We start from the raw sequence: 18,555 nt of genomic DNA on the forward strand, positions 1-18,555 counted from the left end.
CCCTCTTTTTCTTTATAAACATGTTGTTTTTTTTGAATCGACGTTTAATGAATATTACTTCACTTGCTCCAAAAATTGATAAATTGATTCACAAATCTTTCCTAATGTAACATAATTTTGCACATTTTTTAAACTTTTGATACTTGATGAAATTTTGCTATGAAAATCTCTGAAACAGTGTTGTGTATTTTACTGATATAGTATTATTTTTTAATCATATGAATGACTTTTATAAGTAACATAATCTGCATATATTTTATATAACTGATCTGCATTTGCCATGTTGATTTCTGAAATAGTTATTTTTACATAATAATTAAGTAGTTATTATGTATTATTGATATTTCAAGATTCTTAATTCTGTCTGATAAAAGCTAGGAACCGGATATTGATAAATCATGTAATATAATGGTTAAGTGTAACGGGGGTGGGATTATATAAAATCGCTTCCTTCCACTCCCTTTCAAGCAATATTTATTAGTATGTCTAATTATCCTAAATTTGATTAGTTATTGTATGAATGTATAACTGATGATTGTATTGCTTTTGTGTATTATTTCTAATTCTTCTTCTTTCTCTTTCGGCTTTTCCCATCAGGGGTCGCCACAGCGAATCATCCTTTTCCACCTCACTCTATCATGGACATCTTCTACCCTAACATTAGCCAACTTCATGTCCTCTGTTAAGACATCCATATATCTCCTCTTTGGCCGTCCTCTTGCCCTCCTGCCAGGCAGCTCCATCTCCAACATCCTTCTACCAATATATCCACTATCCCTCCTCTGAACATGTCCAAACCATCTCAGTCTGGCTTCTCTGACTTTGTCGCTAACACAGGCAACATGAGCCGTCCCTCTGATGTACTCGTTCCTTATCCTGTCTAACCTGGTCACTCCTAAGGAGAACCTCAACATCTTCATCTCCGCTACCTCCATCTCAGCCTCTTGTCTCTGTCTCACTGCTACCGTCTCTAACCCATAGAGCAGAGCTGGTCTCACCACTGTCTTGTACACCTTTCCTTTGAGTCTTGCTGGCACTCTTCTGTCACACAACACTCCTGACACTTTCCTCCACCCGCTCCAACCTGCCTGCACTCGCCTCTTCACCTCTTTTCCACACTCCCCATCACACTGAACTGTTGACCCCAAGTACTTAAACTCCTGCACCTTCTTCACCTCAGCCCCCTGTAACCTAACGCTTCTACCTTGATCCCTCTCGTTCAGACACATGTATTCTGTCTTACTACGACTGACCTTCATGCCTCTTCTTTCCAGAGCAAACCTCCACCTCTCTAGCTGTTCCTCCACCTGCTCTCTACTCTCACTGCAAATTACAATGTCATCAGCAAACATCATTGTCCAGGGAGATTCCTGTCTTACCTCGTCTGTCAGCCTGTCCATCAGCATAGCAAACAAAAAAGGACTCAAAGCTGATCCTTGGTGTAGTCCCACCTCCACCTTGAACTCCTCTGTCTGACCTACAGCACATCTCACCACCGTCATACTTCTCTCATACATGTCCTGAACTACTCTGACATACTTCTCTGCCACTCCAGACGACCTCATACAGTACCACAGCTCCTCCCTCGGCACCCTGTCATACGCCTTCTCTAAATCTACGAACACACAATGCAGCTCCTTCTGACCTTCTCTGTACTTTTCCATCAACAATTGTGTATTATTTCTAATTAATTGCTTGAAACACACCATTTCAAATCAAAATCAAAGAAAAATGAAATAATAATTCTTTTTCTATTTGTTCATAATACAATAACCACATGATGGCGCCAAAAAGCTACAAAATTGTGGAGTTGGCCTCTTCTGATTCTGAAAAACCTGAACAGAACATTAAAATAAATATCCCATTTATTAGCCAGTCATGTAAAAAGTCAGGTAATTGATCAGATTATCTGAGTGGTGGGAACGTAATTAAAAAGACGAGTACGGCAAACAGTTCAGTACTTGAATCTGCAATTCGGCGTGACAGAAATATTTTGAAAGCAAATGATCTGAAAACACCTGGTTTTTACTTTCTCTTTGATTTCATGCCATAGAAAGATTAAAATTCCTTACGGTCCATTGATATAACATGCTTCCCTGCATAGTCCTTCACCCAGTCATTAGTTCAAAGCCAGGTTGCCTCTAAAATGTTTGCACAACTTCATAAGATTTTGTAGCTGCACAAATGTTCCTTAGAATATCCTCAAGAGACTTCTTTGATGCATTTTTAAATTGTCTTTCAAGTACATAAAATTTTTAGCAGTTAAGATATTTTTTTGTCAGCATTGCAAGTGGAGAACCTGCCTCAGGTTTGTTAGGAATATCAAATAGATGTGCAGATACAACTATAAGTGTGAGATGCAAGCCACCAAATGTAAGACTTTTACATTAAGATTAAAAAAAAACTGACACAATTAAAGGGCTTAATGTTACATTTCCAATGCATACTTGAAAAGTAGTCATAGTCCCTGTGAAATTAGGGATTGCTTTGCCCAGTGTGTGCAAACGTATTTCTGCAAAATGACACACAAAAGTGTTCTAAAATGTTCCCTCAGTGTTTTTTCTACTGAATGTGTGACTGCATTAGAAGTAATTTAACAAAACCACACAATGAAGCCATCCTTGTTAAAGTACAGTCTGTAGCTTTCTTATCTCGAGATTACAGCAGATCTTAAAATCACATTAATAATCCATGACAACAATTTAAAACCTCAAATGCCTGTCGAAGGTCAGCCTGTGAACAATCTTTATTTTGAGGCTCATTCCCTGTATTTGTGTCTGTGCATCATTTTAGGTTTGGCTGCCTTCCCTTTAGAGAACAGCTATCTGTCTATGATAGTAGCTGTACGTGTTATGCATATAATTTTGGCTAACCGCTTGTCCTTGTGCAACCTGGGGGGAAAAAAATCATAACCAATATCTTGGACTTGAAAGTTGTTTTTGAGGATTAATCCATGTTGGGGTTTTTTCTTGCTGATTTTTGACTTAGCCTTATCCTGTAGTCCACAGAAGATTTATAGGTATATCCCAACTTTTTTGCTCTTCTAAAATTGTCTTCACCGAATTCGGTTTTTATTGGGACCTTTTGTGATTAACTTAGTTTGACATTTATGATTTTACCACTGACTGGGTTTTGCATAAATCTTAGAACCCACTACTTAGCGTGAAGCATCCCACAACCCAACATTTTCCATTGGGTGATAGTCGACATTTACTGCGCAGCAACAAAACCACAAAGCATAAAATCTGTTGAATCCAGGGCATCAGCTGCAACCCATTTCGGAGGTATGTTGCCGATTTTAGAGTGATAATGTTCACCTTGGAAAGATGCTCTGTTTTGTGGAGAGTTCAGCTGTAATAAATGTACTTCTTTTAAAGCCTCAGTAAATTGGTTTCAGCCCTTCTCCGCATGCAGAGGAAACACCTCTACCATGTCTCTGATACAGACTGAAAGTAGAAAACCAAAGAAAGGATAAGTTAAACACTAAAAGTTATATTATAAGGAAAATCAAATTTGTGTCAATTTTCTTGGAATCTTTTCTTATCCTCTTTAAAACTGGAATCAAACAGTCATGTTGGTAAAAACTCCTGCTTGATGTTCACATTGGACCTGCTTTTATCACTCTCATACTGAAGAAACACACATGTGCAGCTTTCTAAGATGTTTAAGACGACCAATCTATTGATGTGCAGGATGGCTAAGCAGGTAGATCTCTATACTCAGCACAGAAAAATAATTTCAAATGAAGCCTAGATGGACAGAAGCCCTGTCAGAGCAGATGAAAAGGGCTGCTAATGCTTCTGCAATGCATTTTTAAAACGCTTAAGTTTGTCATGGCAATTTCCCTGCTGCTAAGAAAGCCAGCATTATGAATAGTTATGGCACTGTGCAAAGCTTAACGTCTGACTTCTGGAGTCAGTGTGTGAAAAACAGGGAGGAGACGTCTGCAAAGTTTTGCACAACAGAACATGGAAATGCCAATAACAGAGCAAAAAGTTGCTGGATCGTGAACAGATTTTTGTCATGAAACAAGTAAAGAAATGGCAAACAATTTTCAGACTTTGGTTTGTTCCGAAAGACACAAGAAGACATTAAAAATGAATAAAAATAAATGAACCCCATGTTTCATAACCTTAAGCAATTTTTCTAACTTTGATCCTCAATGCCAAGAAATATTATACAAGCAGATTTTATTGCCCACTTAAGGGAAATTACCAATAATCCATTCTGGGGCCAAACATGAAAAGTTAATATAAAAAGATGGTAGATGTAATTCTGCACACAACCTGGGAAAGCTAAACTACACACACCAAGTTGCTGGTAGGATTCTGCTCCATAACTTTGGTCAGTAGAAAGAAAACAGAGTATGGTCTTCATTTAGATGGAATCCTCTGTTTCGCTCCTCAAGCATAAAGCCAGAGAACTTGGGTATGGCACAAAACCGAAGTCTTGGGAATTTGGGAGGGGACCAGAGGGGAGTAATGAATCACCAGGTTTCTTTTTAGTGGAGGCCTTTGTAATAAAGCACAAACCTGGGACAATTCACCTTTAGCACAAACTAAATTTGTTGCTTTTTTTTTGTTTACTCTGCTACATACACTTTTTGAGCGTCATGGTATGTCAAGGCTATCAGTCGTACTGATTTTATAAGTAATTTCATTTTGTGTTAACAGATTTAAAAAGAGTTTTTTTTTTCAACATCCTTTTTATTTTATGTTGACAAGTCATACATGGCAAATATAGTCATAATCTAAAAATGAGAGACAGCAAACATCCTCCCAACTTTGATGGCAGTTTAAGCTAAAAAAGTTTTTAAAGGGACATAACTCATAAAAAGATGTTAAAAGTCCCACTCCGATCATCTTTTGATCTGTTTTAAATGCGTTCAAAAGCGTTTTAAAGTGGTTTTTAGTTATGAATATGCCATTTTAGGCCAAAAACAAAAAACTGTGTTTTTCTCTGGGACATAGTTTCTGCAGAAGTGAAGCAGTTCATGAGAAATTCACCTCTGAGTTGTAGGCAGGACTCTTGGTGTGGAGCAAACCTGCCCTCATTGCTCATCATCCTTTTGTTAACACTGTCTCCTGCTAGCTTAATATTGGAGCTATCCAGCCACTCAGTTTTGAGCCAGATGCCAGCTCAGAGGGGGAAAACATGGATCTAGTCGTCTGCAGGTGGATGCATCAGAATGGAGCAAAGCAGAGAGGTTGGGACTCACTGATTGTACCCACAGCACAGCTATAAGCTTTTTCCAACAGTATTTTTTCATGTGGTCCTGATTCACAATGGATTAAATAAAGAATTACTCAAAAAGGCAATTTTGGGCTAATTTTCTTTAATATGTCTTCCATCAAGAAAAAAATACTACAAGAACATTTTAAAACACCAAGTTTTACAATTGTGGGCTGTTGGTTTTACTTCCACCCACTATGAAAGCACCTTCATTTCATTTGATTTTAACTTAATTCAATTTCAGACTTTATGCCTCAATTTAGTAAACTGCCTAATCACTGACAATATAAAATTTACAACTGGATTCTGCTCTTTTGCTCCCATTTACCCTGCAGAGTTAATATCAGTTAAAGAACAGTGTGTTTTTACTTCACCTTTGACTTAAGCTCATTAAACAACTAATGAAGGAGTTCAAATCAGTATAATAAAACCAGCTGATCTCTCCTGCCTGTCTGTAAGTGTTTGAAGTCCTTTTGGATGAGCCGTCTTCAATACCAGAAGCTGCAGTGGAACAATTCCTCACTAAATCTGACTGCCGTTTTACATTCGACCACAAATCAGTTCCTGCCTGACATCAGTAGCTCACATTCATCTCTGTGCACTTCTTTTAAGAAAGCTGAACTTGACTACAGTTCTGCTTGCCTGGATCGGTCCGAAGCATTCCTCTATAGAACTCTTAAAAACATTTGTTGCTTTGATTGTGTTTTGAGGATTTGCATCAATGCTGCTGACCTCTGCAAGGTCAATTTCTAACAGATGAGATGCTTGCTTTGGTCCATTAGGCCATCCTTTCTCTATCCTCTGTGCACTGAAGAGATAAAGGAATATCATTAAAAAATCTTGAAAAACCTTAGTCTGTATGGTCTGTATATGTTGTAATGCTAACCAACTGTTATCCTTATGTGTAACTTTGAAGCTGGGACAGTTACAGTCTGAATTGGAAAGGATAGGCCTCACTTTGCCAAAAGAGTGTATTTTTCTAAAAAAATAAAACAAAAATATTTAAAACTCACTGCATTATGAATATTAAAAATCATTCACAATACAAGAAAGTATTGCCATTTTATTGCCATTTTTTTTATTTTGCCGTTCTATTTACCCTTTTGAACTACCTTTTACATTAAAAGCAAGCTTTAAAAAGTGTATCCTCAACGTTTTGTGGAGTAAATATTAAGTGGATTAAGTGACAACTCATTTAAAAACCATCTTGTAGCTCCTCTGAAACACAGATGAATGTAATATAAAAAAATCAAAATGAGAACTTTGACCAGTCCTAGGCCAAGTGAGCTAGGTAGTTCATAACTGGATTCGAAATTGTCCCAAAGTGAAATTAGGGAACAGAACAGACTTGGAATTTGCTTGCTGCTTTTGCGTGTTGCAGAGTAAGCAGCCAGGAGTGTTTGGGGGAGGTGTGGGGCGTGTACGCAAGGCTCTCCAAAACCATCTACCTTGGATTAGGGCTGTCAGAATGCAGAATGAAACCGAGGACATCGTTCTACTCTGCGCAAAAAATCACATTCGAGTTTTTTACGCAGACTTCATTGCGCAGATTAAAAGGTTGAAACAAGTTTAGGAGACAGAGCAACAACTACCCCCTTTGACTCTGGATTATGTGAGCTGAGGAGGACTAAAAAGTTAATGGATATGCATCCTCCCACAGTTATGATAGACTTTGGGAATATCTGACGGGGTTAAAATGACGCGCTTCCTCGCAAGAATCTTGTTTTTTGAAACTCTTACATTAATTCTACTACAAGGTAGGTTTGTAAAAAGACAACAACAAAAAGAAGTCAATGAGTTGTAAATTTAGATTTAAAATTGACTATTTCCTTGTTTTGGCTTTTTTTATTGCTCCACTTTAAGGTGTTCTGATGTCCCACGACGATTTGGAGAGCAACCCCAGACTTCTCAGAGACGCCCAGGAATTTGACTCTAGGGGGTCCCAGCTGTCTGAGACCACCAAGTCCAGACAAAAGCGCTGCACCTGTTACTCCTACACGGACAAAGAGTGCGTGTACTACTGCCACTTGGATATCATCTGGATAAACACTCCCGAGTAAGACATGCTGATTAACCTGCTTTCAGATGATCTGTGGTCATTAAGGATGCGCGCTCGCTGTGCAGACCCTCCAATGCCTCTGCGGGTACAACGTGTAGAAAATGATGTTGCGCCTGTGTCCAGCTTGAGAATTCTGATAAAGCTGTCATTCACACTGCTGCGCACTGCAGTCAAGTCACGCCCGGTAGCTTAATCCAGCCGGAGGCTGAGACAGAGTCACGGTTCAAGTGAAGACAAGCCCAACAGAGCAACAAACCCTGCGACTGTCTCAAATCACAGGAGAAAATCCCTCCTTAAAATAAGTTCCTATCAACCAAACTGTTTATCACTGAAACCTTTGAAAAATCAACCATTTGTATTCTGATAACAGAAAATACATTATGTGCTATAAACCTTCATCCAAAAAAAGAGACATTTTTGGCGTAAAAAAAAGAAATGGAATAACTTATTGTCTTTCCTTTTTATACAAAGTGCAACACGTTTTTTCATCAACATAGTGGCAAAGTTGTCCCTCTTGTCCCACTCTCTCTTCTTGGCCCTCCATGGGAACAGAACAAGCTTTTTTATCTGATTAAGATGTTTGAGGGTTGCTGCAGCTGTTTGCATGCTGCCTTGTGCCACTGCATTACGGGTTAAGATCTCCAGCTTCGGACATGAAGTTTGAGAGATTTTAATAAGTTAGTGACACTGAGGAGGAGGAGGGTGTCAGAAATTAGTTGTCTGTGTTTTTTTTTAATAGCAACTGTATCATTCACGACTTCTGATCGGCAATGTATTGCATCTTAAAGTCTGAAGGCAGCTGAAATGTTTTTTTACTCTCGCAAAATAGTCACAAGTTTCCAAGTCAGGGTGTCTGCTGTTCCGGAATGTTAATGTATTTGCACATCCTTGAAAGATCAGGGCCAATGACTGTTACATGGAGAAACTATAGAACCATCTGCTAACTTGACCATTTAGAAAATCCAGAGACACGAAGAAATTACTGTACAATCCACAAAGAGTTCTGTGTGGGCCTGCAACAATATGCCCCTTGAAAAATAAGTCAAAAATTCTTACCCCATTGGCAGATTTTCTTTAAATGACTTAAAATCTGCTAGAAAATGTGTCTTATTTTAAGAAAAAAATCTAGTCACAAAGACATATTATGTCAAATTATTTTGCAATTGAAACATTTTCTCTTGCAAGACAGAAAATAAGAAGATTTTTCTTGAAACAAAGGTTTTTTTCTTTCTTAAGATTCAGTATTTGCAGTGAGAAGAAAGGAAGAATATTTCAGTTAGGCAAAGATGCTAACAATTCCAGCGTTTTTCAGCAAAGTCTAAAGAAGTAAACAAGTGAATGTGACTTGCAACAGGCAGCATCTTCCCTAATTTAAGCTCTTTCACAGTTTGTTCATCCTCCTTGCAACCAAACTAAAGACTGCATCAAATTTTATACTGCTACAATGTAAAAAAACAAAACATCTTTTCTATTTTCTAGTGCTGAATTGCCTCAAGCTGTGTCAGATAAACAGCTCCTTGCTTTAAACCGTGACAGAAACACAGAAACAGGCCACAGGGTAAATATAGTAGCAACTGTTGATTGCTGATGCTCATTGGATGGAATTCTCTTGTGCTAGTTTGAACAGACTCAACATGATGTCTTTTCATGGCCACAACTAACCTGTAATTAAGCAGGATTCCTTGAAGTCTTTGCCTCTTTTCTAATAGTTGCCCTGAACTTTAAAGGAAGAATTGGATGGATTTTCTGATGTCCCAGCTGCCACCTCAGACTGGAGAGGTCAAAGAGTTTTTCATCTTAAGTGGAATGATTTTAAACGGGCGAGAAGCAGGTTAGCCAGGCAACATTCAAGAAGCAGGCTGTTTGTCAGCTCCCAGCGAGCGGTCAATCAGACACAGACAGCATGCAGTCTAACACTTTCTGACAGGTCCACGGGGGAAAGCTATTCATCTGTCAATTGATCTGTTAGTCTAAATGACAAATGAAGCCTATTTGCCTTCATGTGTGGACCTTTCTGCAGAACACATGCTGGGCTGGGATACTCCAGAGCAGACCTTTTTACCTTTAAGGCTTTACAAGCCACAAACACATTTTCTTCTTCAGAAAATCAATGCCAGATGGTGAAAACTGATGAAACAGAAAAGAAGGAAAACGCCAACCTGATGGCAGAAATGTTGGTGACCAGATGGGAGGCCTGGCAAAATCTATCAATGGATGGTCTGACCCAGTGAAATTGATCTATGGAAGTCGTTTGTCAGGGTTAACTTCCAGCAGCTTCTCTGCTCTGGCAGCTTTTGTTTTTCCATGAGCAGTTTTCAGTGGTCACCTTTAGACCAAATGTTCAAAGGTGCTGAAACCCATTGATCCACAACCAAAGCAAAAAAAATAAAATAAAAAGCTTAAAAACAGGTCAAAGTTCAACTGTAATCAGAATTATTTTTGATTTGATCATTAGGTTGTAACCCAAAGAAAATACTCAAAGTAGGTGTGAGCATATCTTTTTTTTTTTTTACAACTTAAAGCCAGACTGTGGTTTTTCTGTTTTCTGTCTTAGACGCACTGTTCCCTATGGGATGTCGAGCTACAGAGGACAGCAGCGAAGCAGACGCGCCGCCCGTGCTCGACTCTCTGAGCGTGAGGGGCCGAAAACACCACGCTGCATTTGTGCTGATACTGACAAAGATGCTGAATGCCAAGATTTTTGTTGGTCAAAGTAAGCCTGATCCTCCTTCTCCTGATCTGAAATATATCCAGCCTGACAACTATTTATTTGTTAGACTGTGAGGTATCAATGAACTTATTATTTTTATTTTAATGTATTACACTACATTTCCACAGTGATTGTCCTGTTGAATGCATTTGCTCAAAAATGGAATATTTAAAGATCCACTCCAATGAAAATCAAGTCTTTTTTTGTTTTACATGTTCTTGTTGCATTTTCTGATGTTGGCAGACATATATGAAGAAAATTAAGAATAAAATGGCATTTCTAAGGATTTCTTTATTCAGCTCATTGTGAATCAGGAGCAGACAAAAAAAGGTTGTTGGAAAAAGCTTGTAGATTACATAGAACCCACAACGACAAGCCACAAGTTTCCTGCTCTGTTCCGTTCTAATGAATCCACTTATGGATGACTAAATCCTTTTACAACAATGTTTTTCTCGTCTGAACTGGCATCTGGATCAAAACTGTATGGCTGGATAGCTCCAATACTGCTCGCCATTTTTGTTGCATCGGTAATGTTAGGTTAGGTAGGGTTGTAACGAGCTGCAAGCTGACCCGAAAGAGTGTAAACGGAGGGATGATGGGAAATGGGGGAAAACTTTCCACGCATTCATCTGAAGAAATGTACCTTTTGAGATTTGTTGCCATAGTGAGTTAAACTTTTGAAAGTAATGATAGCTTTACACTGTGGACCACAACGTGTTTCAGTATTGTTGTGATAAATTATAAAAACCATCCTCTCATTGGCAAATCCAACTGTTAAGTCGTTGTGAAATGCCCTCTCTACAGCCTCCGTCAGACTCCTCAGACCAGAAATCTCCACAGAGTCTCCGGCCTCGGACAACAGCTGCGAGCCTCTCCTTCTGATGGATCCGCCTCTCCTCTTTGACCCCTTCCCTTTACTCTCTGATTGGCATCTTGCCTCCCAGGTGCTCGCAGTCAAGAAGAGAACTGAGGAGTTAAAAACTGCCAACATTCCTCAACATCAAAACTCTTGTAGCAAGTTCCGTCAGGCCAAGTGATTTCAAGCACTCTGCAGAATATCTAATGCCGACCCCTTCAGGCATCCCACCTTCCTCTTTTTTCCTGAGAATAACAGAAGGATTACTTTAATACCTTTTGGTACCTTTAATATCAACATATTAGCCAAGGACTTTGCTTGTTCAAAGCATAATTACACCATTAATTTGGTTTCACATCTAATGTAAGAGTCTACACCCGGCTAAATCTTTTCAACAAAGAGATAATCTAAAACTAGAAGCAACATAAACATTCCAGAGAGTTGGTGGGAGGTGAAAAAGTGCCTGGAGGAGCCACAGAAAATAAGTGTATTGAAAAGGTGTTATAAATTCTGGAATGTGTAAACTAGAAAAGAGTAGAAAGATTCGGTTTCAATAGTACTAATGAATGGTTTTATTTTATTATTTATGGAATTTGAGAAAATCGTTAATTCTTCTTAGAAAAAAAAAGTTTCACATATATAAAAATATTACATATTGGCACCAAATTGATCACGTTTAGTTTTACCAAGTTACTCTGCGTGAGCCAGACACGTTTTTTTTCAACTGAAGCCGTGTAAAGCCTGTCACACTACTTGTACTTTTAACAAACCGTCTTCAGCTGTGAATTTCTTGTAAGCAAAATGATTAAATTTTATGCGTTTCTCACAAAAACCAGTGAAAAGACGGCTAATAATAATAATAAAGCTAATCTCTTGATTACCGTAGGAGTTAAGCTGCTCGAGTTGATAATTGTGTGTTGCAGACTCCATACATTTTACAGCAACTGCAAAAAGACATTATTTACATGCCTGAGCATGAAAACTCTTGCTAGTTTGAGGTTATCTGTTCTCTGAAATACTCACTGTTTTTCATTGTACAGTACAGTGACTGTACAGTGAAAACACAGGTTAAAGAAATGAACATATTTTGTTTTTGCTAGTAGCTCAAAAAGTTGTAGTTCAGGTTTTAGGTTATACAATCAATGAGTTTTGCAAAAATCAGTTACACAAAAAAGCAAAACTTGCCGTCAGATATTTGTAAAAAAAAATAAATAAATAAAAATTGCATCAAATTTAAAATAAGCAATACTATTTCAAACTGCATTGGATTAGCTCTTGTGTCGTTGGCCTTCTGACGGGCCTGGCCTGAAAGGTGCAGAAAAATGTTTGCATCTTTATGTATGTTCACTATTTTGGAGAAAGAACTATCTTGTCTTTCTTTAGATCAGTCATCTTAAGCTATGGAAAGAAATGTAAAGACCATGATCATATTTGCAAATGCTAAACACAGATTAATTGAAAAAGTGTTTCATATTTGTGTTCTGAGTGAGGGGAGTAAAGTAAGACAAGGTGTTGCATGAGAAAGCACTCTGTTTTGGTTTTTCCCTTTGGCCCTGAGGCTTCAATTGGGATTGCAGGGCTGTTTTCTGTTATTTGGGATTTAGAGGGAACGAGACGTCCATACAGTTAAGCCTTTCCATTTTTATGTCTGTCTAATCAGTCGGTTCCTTCCATCTAAAAATATCATAGCTTAACTTGTGAAGTTTTCAGTTATTAAATGGTTTCATTTGTTTCAAATTTTCCAGAAAATCAGATTTGAACATGGACGTGAAACTTTTCTTCATTGAGAGTTTTATATAAAAATGTAAAGCTGTATATTGTGTTTAAAAGTTCTCCCCTCTTTTGTATATTATGTACAGTACATCATGTATCTAATTTGTACATATGTTTATGATTTGTCTTTGTTATTATTTATATCCATTGAAAAAGAACAGAGTGCATGCAACTAAGTTATGCAATGGTTTGGCCTTCAGAACTGCAATAAATCCCAAAGTATTTAACTAATATTTTGTTATAAGGTATCTAAAAAATAATATGTTTATGACATTTAAATATGGTAAAAATTAACAAATCTTTCCAAAAACTTTTTAATATTGCTTATGATTAAGTAGTGCCTGTGGGGTGAAAAGCTACACGCAATGGAAACTGAATAGATTATTTAAGTTGTTTGATAAAGCAATCCAAAGAATAAAGCAAAAATGCTGTACAGTAATGGGAGACTGGTGCATTTGTGTTACGACATGTCAAATCAATATATCAAATATTGTTAAGATAAATGTTTTAATCTATTAAGAAAAACTTATTTGAGTGAACAAATAAAGATAAAATGATTTGAACATTTAATCCACACATCTCTAATATGGTTTAGCTGTATTAAAAATATTAATACATTTTACATTCTTTAATGACGCAAGTAGTCTTTTTGAAAAATGAAAAGCAACAGATGAGTGATTCTCAAAGTTTTGAAATATAGCAAAATCTTTCCTGCCAAAAATGTTTTTGAGATTTCATGGAAACAAAAATTTTAAAATGAGCAGGGAAAGCCCTTCTTCTGCCCCTAGTGGAATGATAGTGAACTACAGGGCAGAAAACATGGAGCAAATAATGTTAATGGTTTTTTAAGGAAAGTTTGAATTATGCTAATGAGATAGGGTCTCAGAAGCACATGGATCAAATATGATACAAGTATTTTTTTAGGGTTAAATGTTGATAATTTTAAGAAATGACTAAACATGCTGAAACTTTAATGTTCTCTCATTGCACCAATTCAAACCAAATGTGAACATGCCAGACTGGCTCAGAGTCACTTTGTGAGTCCTGTCTGACCATACATTTGTCAGATTTACCATTATATTGGATATTTATAACTTAAGCCAATTTTTACAGTGGCCACAATTGTTTATGTGTATTATTTTTTCTGTGTCAGCTAGCAGCACTCAACACTAGAAAAATATAGGCAAAGTAATACAAATGGTCATATCAGTTTTCATGTTCTTGCATGTTTTTTTTATCTTAGGATGAGAACAAATTACTTGTTTCAGTCAATAAATGAAACTAATTGCTCAATATGTGCAAAACACTTACAAAACACATTTTTGAGGGTATTAAATCACACAATTCCTTTTTAATGATAAAGGCTACAGAACAAAACAAAAAACAAGCCACTCAGATGAATACACCTTTTTCCCCCCAGAAAAGCATATTTCCTTTTTGTAAAACAATATAGGATCAAGCAGACCTTTGAAACTAATACATGTATCATCCAGGAATGTCAATCTCAGTCCAACCTAAATAAGCCTTCCCTGAAGCCCCAGTTTAAACCCTATGAAGTCAGCAAAGCTTCATTCCCACAGTTCACCCTGGGAAACACTCCTGAACAGACATCCTCACCATGCCACAGAAGGTACAGGGCCTCTGTCATGGCTTAAAGCAGGTTGTTTGTGCTCCTGTTTATTGAAGGAATAGACCCCCCTGACTGTGCTGCAGTCTTCAATCTTCAGGTCAGTATCAGCTGTAAGACGTCAAAACCAAAGATATAAACAACATTAAAGCAGTGAACATAGAAAAAAACCCGTACCTTAAGAGCCGTAAAAAAAAATCCACGTTTCAAGAAAGTTGTCTTATTTTCTGTCTTATGAGAAAAGGAAACATATCAAGAACGTTTTTCAATAGCCACATGATTTTAGTTTAAGAATACATGTCTAAATTTTTTTCATAACTCTTGAAATGGATGACCCCACCCTTGCATCGACGTGTTCTCCCTACCATGACAAAGGTGGATAAAGGTGGAAAGATTTCATGTAATCCATGGACACCAGTGAAAATCACAAATCATTGGAGAAAAAAGGTTCAGAGCACTGTCTAGTGGGTCTAGATGACCCAACTCCCAATGTTAAAGTGCCTAAGATAGCACAAGGGTTAAAAAAATAATTATTGGTAAGAAATCTTTTTTTTATATTTTATTTTGCTTATTTGTCGACATTATTGGTAAATTTGACAAATGTTTGATTTATTTCCACAGGGAGCCTGTTTTTGAGGTGTATATCCTATTGTCAAATCTTTTGGGGCTACAGGTGAAATGGAGTTCATTTATTTGAAAAACCATCCTTGCAATAATCTAATGTTTTTTTCTTTAAAGAAAATTTTATGAAATGCCTTTAAAATGCAAATATTCACCAGCTGGATTGCTCATGGCTGCATGTAGGACTGTTGCCTGGGAAACCAGGGTTTATTTCCCAGGGGGTGCGATGAGCTTCATGCGGTGTGGGTCTTTGGGCAAGACCCTTTGTGCTACTTCCTAACTGCGTAGCCACTAAAGGGAGCTCAAGTCTGGGTCTCCCTGCGCCGTTTCCCAGCCTGGATGAAACACAGGGTTGTCAGGAAGGGCATCCGGCATAACTTTTTTTTAACCAAACCTCCTGTGCAAATCAGTGAAAGAGGATTCACTGCGACCCCTGAGAGGAAGTACTGAAAGATGAATAACAACCTTTAGAACGTGAAAATACATTAAAGGCTTTATTCTTCACCAGCACAACTTGAACTACAGCTTTTAAACATTTTAAGTTTAAAGTGTGCTGTTGTATGCTGGGATCAGAGCTTTTTTTCATTCAGTTCTCAGAATAGGTTTGGAAGAAACTTTTAATATTTTTTGAAAAAATGTAAAAAAAAAAAGAAGGGAGGAAAAGATGAACTGCTGTTATCATGGGAATCATCCAGCTCAGGATCTGCTAATTAACAAGCCAGAATCTTGACATAATTTGATCCACTGAGAAAAAAAACAACTCTGCTTCCTTGGTGAATTTATCAAAGTAAGCAAGCTGTTCTAATTTCAGATTCATTCAATGTTCTTACTGTTTCATGAAATCATCTGCAGCCAGTTTTAAACCAGATTCAGTGCATTATTTGCAGCATGGAGATAGACTTACAATACATGGGTAAACTTGCAGTTTTTAAATCTAAGGCTCCGGCAGCCCCATGACCCCGAAAGGGAATAAATAGAAGAAGATGAATGAATGAATGAATGAATGAATGAATGAATGAATGAATGAATGAATGAATGAATGAATGAATGAATGAATGAATGAATGAATGAATGAATGATACCATATCTAAATTACTGTTTTGAAGTTTGGGGAAACGCATATAAAACACACTTAAGTTTAATTTATTTTTTACAAAAAGGCAATAAGAATAATCTGACAGGAATTACAGAGCTCCATGCAATCCAATACTCTATAAATTAAAAATGTTAAGATTTAGTTGATCAGATCATTCTAAAAGTAATTCATGAAGCACATCAGAATTTTCTGCTACACAATATACAATTTTTTTTTTCAAAAAAGACAAATTACTTATTTTAAAAGGGTGTGAGATTTTTTTCTTTGCCAAAATACAGAACAAAACAAAAGAAAGATGTATTTCAATTTAAGTATCAGGAGATGAAACAATCTAAAACAATTTATTAAACTTGTATTACTCAAGCTAATATTTGAGCTAACTCTCTAAATATGTAGTTAAACAGAATTTGACATCAACAAAAATGTGATGTTCACACATTTAAAGGCCAGATTCTAAGATGTTAAAAAAAACAAATCTCGTAGTTGGAAAAGACTACTAACAAAAATACAGTCAATGAATCGTGATGCTCATTCTAGGTCCCCAAATTTAAAAATAAGACCTAAAATCGCCAGTTTCTGTATTATTCTAAACTGAACGCTTTGATGTGAAGCACAAGTATACCGATCCTATATTGCTGATATGTTTAGATGCAAAACTTTTTTTAATTAATAAATTAAGTTAAATGAAATTAAATTTTAATTTGTTTCACAAATTGTTTTTATCCTCTTCCAATATGTAAAAGGTGCAGAAAACGTTTTTTTCTTACTATTCCCTTTCATTTCCCAGTAGAAGAACTTGTGTAAGATCTTTTGTTTTTGTTGTTTTATGGAAATGAAAAGAAAGAATAAAACTAATTCAGGTCACTTTAGCAACTGAAAGTCAGCTGAGAAACCTGTGAGTTCTTTTCTGCGTTAAGCCTTTTATGATGAAATATGCGTGACACTTCTTCTGAGAAAAAACAGTCAAAACAAAGTTTGGAAGACTTTTTGACTTTGGACTGAATACAATACTCACACTAACGTAAGAGTCTTTCCATATTCATCATTTTCACATTAACAGAGTTAAAAATGGGTGAAAATGAAACACAATACAACAAAAAACAAAGAAAGATGGAATTTGGAGGTTTTCAGTGCATAAACAGTAATTAGGCTGTCAGGATCTGTTCCAGCATGGATAACCACAGGAGCTGGAGAAAAGCAATATTGAAGACCAACGGTACAAAGATGTGTTTGTAGGTAGCACAGTTTTTTTAAGAACGATACTCCAAGAAAAACTCTGTGACGATGAATTTATTAGGAGAGAGGTTCTACTAAGACCATACCTTTATCTTTTGGATTCAGAATCAGAATCAGAATCAGAAATACTTTATTGATCCCACACGTGGGAAATTTGTTCGTTACCATAACAACTGACAGGAAAAAAAGAGTAAGAATAATATAAATAAAAATAAAAAAAGAGAACAAGGAAAATGTGGTATAATTTAAAGAGCTATTAACAAAACAGTGCAGGTAAAGAGATGTGCAAAAGAAATGTGCAAAATAAAGAAAAGAGAAAAAAAAATGTGCAAGGTTATCTTCTGCATTGTGAATTATTGAACAGGGTTATAGTATTTGGCAGGAAGGATTTCTGGTACCAGGCAGTTTTGGAGCGGAGCTGTCTGAGCCTTCAGACGGCTCCGTGGGAATCCACAGTCAGATGCTGTGGATTCCCACAGCATCTGACTTTAAAATCAAACCTGTATAAAACAACAATAATTAAAGATTACAAAACATTTCTTTGGTGTCAAAGATACCATGCAGAGAAGAACAAATGTGCCGTAAACTGTTCAGAAAAATGCAACAAATACAGTGAGTTTGTCATTTGGAATGTCAAGCCTGGTATTTAATATTTGACATCAAGCATATTTGTAGTTCAGTTTTTTTTATATATATTAAGGTTTTTTATTTTAAGACGTGAAAAATACAAATGTTTTTACTCTCAAAAAGTTTGAACTTGGAAAATAAAAACACCTTCATGCATTAAAACTTGTTTTCAGATCGTGTAATAATGTTTACTGATATTTATATTTTTTTTTGCTTCCAGGCTTCTTTGGCTTCACCTTTCATTCAGTTTTGACACATTAGCTAAAATACAAAGTAAACCTCCTTTTAAACTTGTTCAGTAAATGTTGCAGAAATACCATCCATTCATCAATTTTCTTAACTTGCTTTATCTCTTTTGGGGTTACGAGGTTGCTGTGGCCTATCCTGGCTACTGTTGAGCGGTGGGGGGTAGACCCTGGACAGGTTGCAAATCTGTCGTAGGGCACACGGTAACTCTCACTCCCACATGCACAACCAGGGACACTTTTAGATTAACCAGTTAACCAATGAAGCATGTTTTTGGACTGTGGGAGGAAGCTGGAGTGCCCGGAGAAAACCCAGACATGCACGGCGAGTACAGTGATCCCTTGCTATAACGCGGTTTACTTTTCACGGTTTCGCTACTTCACGGATTTGCGTCGTGCATTGTGTTCTGCATTCTGATTGGCTAAAAAAGTCACTCCGCTTCTTCTCTACCTGTGCGTCAATAATGTCGCAG

At 36.9% G+C, this 18,555-nt stretch overlaps 1 protein-coding gene across 1 annotated transcript; it reads left to right on the forward strand.

The window, feature by feature from the left end:
* Window positions 1-6,681: 6,681 nt before the first annotated feature.
* On the forward strand, window positions 6,682-13,069 carry LOC101159438 (endothelin-3-like). The gene is made up of 4 exons (XM_011476932.3): window positions 6,682-6,989; window positions 7,096-7,288; window positions 9,846-10,004; window positions 10,806-13,069. Exons 1-4 carry the CDS (start codon window positions 6,929-6,931, stop codon window positions 10,903-10,905), a joined length of 513 nt encoding a protein of 170 aa, XP_011475234.1. The 5' UTR covers window positions 6,682-6,928; the 3' UTR covers window positions 10,906-13,069.
* Window positions 13,070-18,555: the final 5,486 nt, after the last annotated feature.

The sequence above is a fragment of the Oryzias latipes genome, chromosome 7 (genome assembly GCF_002234675.1).
Source record: "Oryzias latipes chromosome 7, ASM223467v1".
Classification (NCBI taxonomy): Eukaryota; Metazoa; Chordata; class Actinopteri; order Beloniformes; family Adrianichthyidae; genus Oryzias; species Oryzias latipes.

Excerpts from the sequence above, each read along its gene's own strand:
- LOC101159438 (XM_011476932.3), top strand. The coding sequence starts at position 6,929 with ATGACGCGCTTCCTCGCAAGAATCTTGTTTTTTGAAACTCTTACATTA. Across the intron at positions 7,289-9,845 it reads ATCTGGATAAACACTCCCGA|ACGCACTGTTCCCTATGGGA; the intron begins GTAAGACATGCT and ends TTTCTGTCTTAG. Across the intron at positions 10,005-10,805 it reads CAAGATTTTTGTTGGTCAAA|CCTCCGTCAGACTCCTCAGA; the intron begins GTAAGCCTGATC and ends CCCTCTCTACAG.